At 42.7% G+C, this 8224-nt stretch overlaps 1 protein-coding gene across 1 annotated transcript in view; it reads left to right on the forward strand.

Moving 5' to 3' along the window:
- SLC9A3 (solute carrier family 9 member A3) overlaps nucleotides 1–5871 on the forward strand; it is an 83810-nt gene extending 77939 nt beyond the window's left edge. The window contains exon 17 of the mRNA XM_074945161.1: nucleotides 572–5871. Within this exon, the coding sequence (XP_074801262.1) occupies nucleotides 572–575 (4 nt within the window). The 3' untranslated portion in view covers nucleotides 576–5871. The remainder of the gene's footprint in view (nucleotides 1–571) is intronic.
- The last annotated feature ends 2353 nt before the right edge of the window (nucleotides 5872–8224 follow it).

The following is an 8224-nucleotide window of genomic DNA, read 5'->3' on the forward strand; positions in this document are numbered from 1 at the left end:
AGGTTGCAACTGGGAGTGAGTTTGCTGGCTAAAAGTAACTTGTCACATGGGTTAAAACAAGTTTAAAAAAGAGTAAGGTCCAAGCAGCCTCAGCTTTATTGAAAAGACCTTACAATGATCCCTTTAAATGCATCTTATATGGTAAAACATTCCAGTGTAAAAATAGCATTGGAACCCAAATTATTTAGAATTCCGTAGCTGATCCTTACAATTCAATACTCAAGGCAACATTGCTTATAAAAAGAAATACATTTAAATGGCCACATGATGGCACTGTCCCCTAAGAATCTGGAACAGGCTGATGATGCACTTGACAAACACTGGGCTAAATTCTTTCTTGACTTCCACCCTGGGCAATTCCATTAGCTTCACTAGGGTTGTACAGGGTGGGAGTTGGGGCAGAGTTTAACCCACTGGCTCTGAGAACAGATTTACGTTCCTAAAGAGACATTACCTTCAGCAAAATAGCAACAGCAAAGGGATGGATCTGAAATCAATATTTCAAATGAAAATCAAGCTTGTACAAGAAGTCAATATTTACATACTTCTGTGTTTAATTTTACCAATGTAGGTGACACGAGCCATAGTGCTGCAGTGACAGGATACTCTTTCTCAGATGAGAATCTGCTGCCTTGGAAACCTGACCAAGCAAAACAAAATGCCTCTGTTTCAGAGAAACCCCTCCACTTCATTCCATCTTGCCTTCAAAGGCCCTGGGCACAAAGCTGTTCTTCACTGGAAAACCGAGGAAATACATCTCTTTCTACTATCTCAGAGCACATGACTTCTTATGACCCAAACCTAACAGAAGTCTATTGGAAAGCAGTCTCAGATACGAATAACAAACCACCTGTCAATTCAGGATATTGTTCTGAAACTAGTTATGAGCCAGTGAATTCACAACAAGACAATTCTGTAGCTATGCAAGAGAGGCTAGAGGAATCTAACCCTAAGGAAAACCAAGAGAAGAAAACTCTGCTTAACACACAAGCCCACTACAGATCTGCTGCAGCCAGGCGTGTACAAAGCCGACGCTCTTTTCATAGACCAAAACCTTTGCAACATCCCAAACTTCAAAAGTTAGCATCTCTTCCATCATCTTGTCACATCCCTCCACATTCTCTGGAACAAGAAGAAACACAGCTTTGAGCCTGGACTTATCTAACAGAAGACAAGTGTAGCGAAAATGGACAAAGTCTCTGGAAAAAGAGAGAGAGAGTGAGAGAAACTCGAAGCATTGAGACTTTTTCTAGTACCATTTAAAGAAAGAAAGAAAGAATCACTGGGGTCTACTTTTCTGCTGGACATACACTAGTAATTCCTCATTCACATTAAAGGGACTTATGTGGTTGAATCAAGTTGATAACGATGCTTCCATTTTTCATCTAAGCTGTTACAAAGATAAATTCTGAGGGCTATAATGACAATCTTTTCAAAAGGGAAACCGATGTTGGTTTTCAAATTAAAAATAGTTTTAATTATGCCATATATTTCCATAAAACATCATTAAGGCAATACATTGCATCTGTAACATTAATAATGCAGATCAATATTCATGCTGTGTGAAATTGCTATATATGAGGCCAATGGTTAAATCTCTTGCTTGCTAAATCTATTCCGGTTGAAATAGATTAGTGCCTCTTTATTAAATGTGAAAGCTGAAGAAGAAATATTATCCTACTGTTGAATTTTTGTATCATTGTGAAAAGCTAATTTAATTGTAGATTTTTTGATTCTCTATTGTAAATTCTTGGGGTGAAATCTTGGCCCCACTGAAGTGAATGGGAATTTTGCTGTGGATTTCAATGCGGCCAGGATTTCACCCTTGTTATCTGTTTTAAGTGGTGCTGGGAATTAAAGAATGTACAGAGATAGAATAGAATTATAATTTACATGGTCCTAAACATCTCATTTATATTCTTAATTAAGCTGCTCTTGTTCAAATAGCCTCAGTCCCACAAAAGTGAAGACATAGGTGATTTATCTGGCGACTTAGGTGTCTTCCAAATTATCTGTTAAGTCTTCCTATTTATACATAACCCTCTCTGGATATTTTTTGGGAACAGTGATTTTCCCCTATACTGTCATCTTCTGTGTCCTTTGACACATTGCATAGGTGCCATGATGACTCAGGATGTTGCTATTTTGTAAGTACTGTATACCGACATTTTGGCTATACTGTATATGTATATATTTGTAGATATTCAGAATTAGAGTTTTTATTTTCCATTTTTTTGCTAAATGATGATCATTGAGATTCTACCAGATCTCCTCTCCTTACAAGCCTGATCCAACCCCCAGCGAAGCCAGGGAAAGTTGTATTAGTCCCTGTATGAAAATGAAGTACAAGTGAAAGGCTCTAAGGACTTTATATTTCCATGCAAGACTTGAACTAACCCGGCATGTCAGACGGCTCCAGGCTTAGTTTAGCAGCTTCATATACAATTTCTTCCTCTGTGGTGACATTATATTCAGTATAACCCCAATCCTGAGACTCTGAGGCAGATCCTCAGGCGGTGTAAATAGTCATAGTCCCCATAGGTGCTTTTAAAAATCCTATTAGGCACTTATCTGCACCTTTAGGCACGTACATTCTTTTAAAAATCTGGCCCTACATGCCTAATTAGCTCATAAAAAGGGGACTTACTCTCCTAAATCACTTAGGCACTTTTAAAAGTTTTAACCCTATAGCTAGAACTCAGATGTTACTTCAGATTCTATGGCCCAGATTTTCAAAAGTGGCTTCTAATTCTGGGTGCCTCCATGCTTGGGTGTCCAACTTTAGACACACTGGACACCCAAAAAATAAAACGAGTGGCAGCTTGCGGAAATGCTGGCCCTGTACCTTTTTTCTGTCTGTGGCCTCTTAGCTGCTAGTGGTGATGCTCAGATACCATGAGAATGGACATTACATAGAAAACTAGGTAGATAAATAACCTACTCCATAGGGACTGGATTCAAATTACCAACTCATTATACACAAACCATCTAGTAGTTCTCTGCTTTCTTTCAGTCCTCCTGTAGCCCAACATTGACCACCTAGCCAGCCATTCTTACTCTGAATGGGAATATCATGTTGCTTGGAATAAAGTCCTTAGAAACCATAGCAGGTCTAGCACCTAGATGTATGATTTGATGTCAATGTAATTTTTTGTGAACTGAGTAAATTATGATGTATTTTTATTATTGTTTTGGTGCAGGGAAAATATTGTGTAACCATGGTTCTGGGTATTATTAATAGGCGTGATTACTGGAATTTTACTCATCCCTGTGATGAGGCATGTGGATCCTTTTTGAAAGCCACACTTAGACTGACCCATTATACAGCAGGAGAAACACTTTGGGCCACATTCTCCAATGCCTTGCACCTAGAAGAATCAATTACACCCACAAAATCTTATCCCCAGTTAACCAAGTGGCGAATTTTGATTTCATAGCATTTTATACCTATTGTGCCCAGGTGTAAGTGACTATACAAGATGCTAGGCAATGGAGAATCCGTTCTTTATTCTGAATGTTTTTGAGCCACATTCACCAATAGGCTCTGGCTGCTTAGCACTGCTCTGCTGATGCAAGAGCAACCTAACTGGCCAACTCAGCCAGCATGGTGGCTGTTTGCATCGCTGGAATGGCACAAAGCAGCCAAGGCATTCTGGTGAATCTGGCTCAATATTTTTAGGGTATTTTTCATAGTCCCAGAAAGGCAGCAATTGTTCTGTCGTATCCCAGCATAATGCCTAAGAATGAACAACAGAATAAGTCAGATTCCATTTCCAGATGCTGGTTTTCTGTGAAAAACATTCTTTTCCTATTACTTTTGTGCAAATTTCCTTGCTATGTTGTAGCAGTAAGGAATGGAGCATCACACGTTGGCACTGTAAGGAGGCCTGGACTCTAAGCTACATTTTCAAAAGTGCTCACAAACTATCTGTACACATGCAAACGTCCGTGTATACCTGCAAACCCTGATTTGCCTGTTTGTGCTTATGCAAGGTTGGGGACTCTTGAATATGTAGTCTTATAAATTCATGGTGTCACATCCTGTTCTAGCAAATTGATATAGCACACAGGATGGGTAAACAAAACCATCTATACAAATACAACAGGAACTGGAAAAAATAGGAGTTTGTAAGCTTTGGTGTGTGTTGCAGGCTGCAGCCCCAATATCAGGGGTTCTCAGCCTGGGGGTCAGGACCCCTCAGGGGGTCGTGAGCTGTCAGCCTCCACCCCAAACCCCGCTTTGCCTCCAGCATTTATAACGGTGTTAAATATATTAAAAGGTGTTTTTAATTTATCTGGGGGGGTCGCACTCTGAGGCTTGCTATGTGAAAGGGGTCACCAGTACAAAAGTTTGAGAACCACTGCCCAATATAGTTTGCTGAGATATTAAGAAACAAACAAACAGATGTTAACAGAATTTTACCAACAGAAATCACAGAAAGACATTTATACAAAAAGCATCTAATTCTCCTTGTGTGTACTAATGAAGGTTTGCCAGCGTAGCTGTAGCTGTAAAGGCAAACCCTCTTAGTGTAGACACAGCTTATATCAGTTCCCTGAACAAAATAAGCTACAAAAACAGGGCCTTTCTTGCAGGTGTAACTGTGTGTACACAGATCTTTTTCACATGTCTAATGGACATTGCTGTGCAGAAAAAACTTCAAGTGTAGACAAGGCCCTACTCTACTGTAACGTCATTGACTTTCATGGATTTACTCCTGATTTACACCAATATTGATGACAGGAGAAATAGGCCCAAAGAGTACATAGTCTGCCTCATTTCAGCTCCATAACCTTTCTTGTGCACTTTTGAGTTGCAAAATATATCCATTTGGTGCAGATATTAAGCAAGATCCTCAGCAGCTATAAATTGGTGTAGTGTCATTAACTTCAATGCAGCTACCCAAAGATATACCAGCTGCAGATGTGGCTCTATGCATTATGAGTGGTATTTTCCTAGCTCTTTTCACTTTAATTTCATAATGTAACCTTCATGATTTAAGCAAATAGTTAAACCATAAAGTATAAATAATAGGTCTGATTCCTTGCACCTTGTCTAGTCGGTTTCATCTGAGAAAAATGAGTGTGAAATGCTACCAAGTCAGGATGGATTTTGTATGGTAATAGTGACTTCCCAAAGTGCAAAGCAGTGAAGAATCAGGCTGTAAGGACCAGCTTTTCAGATGGTAAATCCGCATAGCTCTGTTGAGGCTAGTGGAGCTGCTGCTGGTCTATACCAGCTGATAATCTGGCCCTTCTGAATGTGTTCTCTCTAGAAAGAAATATACTTTGTAGTCTGTGAGGAATTCCATGGACACTATTTATTGAGTGTGTATCTATGGCCTACTCTTTTGTACAAAGATCAAATCCATAAATATTTGAGATCTTTTCTACAAATTTCGCTCCAGAGAGGATTTTTTATGTTTATTATGCTGCACTATTAACCTACTAATGTTAAAAAAAAAAATAGGAAGAGTGTAGTCTGCATTAGGAGGTAGTTGGCCTCTCTGAGCGGTGAAGATACTTGTATGAAATGCTATTTTACAAATGTATGTGATCTAATCATTTTATGTAATACAAGTTGGAAAATGATGTGCCTTAAAATGTCATTCTCTGGACAGCTTCTGTTTGGAGATTTCGTGTGCACTTTCCAAACCGTGTTAGCTTCCTTCTTATATTTTTAAACAGTAAATTTGCTCAACTAAAATGCCTTTATAAAAATGTTTTAAAAGCACATTATGATGAGAACTTCGGCAATAAACTGTATGACTTTGGTTTAATCATGCTACAGTTGAAAAACTGGTTTATGTAGCAAGTCCATCTCTGATAAATCTTTACAAGAACACTCCAGCATTAAAAATAATTCACTGAAACACAGCTTCATTGTTCTGGCTGTTTTAAAGCTTATACTTTGCATGCACTACTGGTGAGAAGAATGCGACTACTGTTATGTAGGCAGGTATAATGTATCTGATTCTGCTCGAACCTCTTGATCAAATGCATGAGAATTAACTGAGTCACAGATCTAAAAATTGTCTATTCAGTTTGAGAAAGGCTGGGCATGTGAAAGCCACTTAAACTTGGGGACACTTTCTGCACTTTCCTAAAGGCTGTGCTGAGACTCTTTCTACACCTACTAGCCTCCTCTATGGTTTCTTTAAAATTAAAGTATGATAAAGTGACCATTAATTTCTATCCCCAATCCAAAATATTTTACAACTGTGAAATGGGGAAAACTGACTAGGCAGTAGTACTGTAGAAAAGGACTTGGAGTTATAGTGGATAAGAAAGAGAATATGAGTCAACAATGTGATGCAGTTGCAAAAAAAAGCTAACAACACTCTGGCCTTTATTAGCAGGAATGTCATATGTAAAACACAGGAGGAAATTGTTGTGCTCTAAGTTAGCACTGGTAAGGCCTCAGCTCGAGTACTGTGTCCAGTTCTGGGCACCACACTTGCTGAAAAATGTGAACAAATTGGAGGGAGTCCAGAGGAGAACAACTAAAATGATAAAAGATTTAGAAATCCTGACTTGTCTGGAAAGGTTAAAAAAACTGGGTATATTGTCTTGAGAAAAGAGGACTGACAACGGTCTTCCAATGTGTTAAGGGCTATTATAAGGAGGGTGATGATCAATTGTTCTCCATGTCCACTGAAGGTAGAGCAAGAAGCAATGGGTTTAATCTGCAGCAAGGGAGATTGAGATTAGCTATTAGGAAAAACTGTCTATTATCAGGGTAGTTAAGCTCTGGAATAGGCTTCCAAGGGAGGTTGTGGAAACTCCATCGTTGGTGGTTTTTAAGAACATGTGCGATAAATACCTGTCAGGGATGGTCTAGGTTTACTTGGTCCTGCCTCAGCACTGAGGGCTGGACCAGGTGACCTGCCAATGTCCCTTGCAGCCCTACATGTCTATGATTCTAAGTGACAACACTGTGCTACTTATCAAAGATATCATTTATAAAAACCAGGGCTTGTCAATTAATCACAGTGAACGCATGCGATTAACTGAAAACAAAATTACCACTTTTTTTTTAATGTGTTCATTGCATACCTCTGGGTGGGGAGGAAGGCATCGGTGGCTGGGGACGGAAGCCCCAGCCCACAGCTCCACGGGCAACGGTGGAGAGGGCGGCCTGAAGCCCCGCACCGGGCTGGAGCCCTGAGGGCTGATCTATGTTGTGCTAGCCACAGTGATCCAGTAGAGATCACGTGGAGTTTCATGCACTCCTCTCCCTCCTCCTGGCACCTTTAGGTCTCCTGGGGCCCTGGGCCAGATAGGGTTGCCAACTTTCTAATTGCACAAAACCAAACACCCTTGCCCTGCCCCCCGCCCTGCCCCTTCCCTGAGGCCCCACCCTGCCCTGCCCCTTATCTGAGGCTGCGCCCCCACTCCATCCCCCCTCCCTCCATTGCTCGCTCCCTCCCACCCTCAGTCACTTTCACTGAGTTGGGCAGGGGGTTGGGGTGCAGGCTCTGGGGTGGGGCCAAGGATGAGGGGCTTGGGGTACAGGAGTGGGCTCTGGGCTAGAGCCAAGGGGTTTGGAGTGCAGGAGCAGGCTCGGGGCTGGGGCAGGGGTTTGGGGTGCAGGGGGGAGGGTTCCGGGTCCAGCTGGGAGTGTGGGCTCTAGGGTGGGGCCAGGGATGAGGGGTTTGGGTGCAAGTGATTGCTCCGGACTGTAGCCAAGGGGTTCGGAATGCAGGAGTGGGCTTAGGGCTGGGGCAGGAGGTTGGGGTGTAGGCGGAGGTGCTGGCTCCAGCTGGGAGTGTGGGCTCTGGGGTGGGGCTGGGGATGAGGAGTTTGAGGTGCAGGAGGGGGCTCAGGGCTGAGTCAGATGGTTGGGTTGCAAGAGGGGGTGTGGGGTGTGGACACCAGGAGTTTTGGTGCGGGAGGGGGCTCAGAGCTGGGGCATGGGGTTGGGGTGTGGGAGGGGGTTCGGGGTGCGGGCTCCAGCCTGGTGGCACTTACCTCAAGCAGCTCCCGGTTGGCAGGGCTAAAGCAGGCTCCCTTCCTGCTGTGGCTCCACGCTGCTCCTGGAAGCGGCTGGCATGTCTGGCTTCTAGGCACAGGGGCGGCCAGGAAGGCTTTACACGCTTCCTGTGCCCACAGGCACAGCCCCGCAGCTCCCATTGGCTGCGGTTCCCGGCCAATGGGAACTGTGGAGCCAGGGCACGGGCAACATGTGGAGCTTCCCTGATCACCCCTGTCCGTTGGGGCTGCA

Source organism: Natator depressus, chromosome 2 (assembly GCF_965152275.1).
Source record: "Natator depressus isolate rNatDep1 chromosome 2, rNatDep2.hap1, whole genome shotgun sequence".
Lineage (NCBI taxonomy): Eukaryota > Metazoa > Chordata > Testudines > Cheloniidae > Natator > Natator depressus.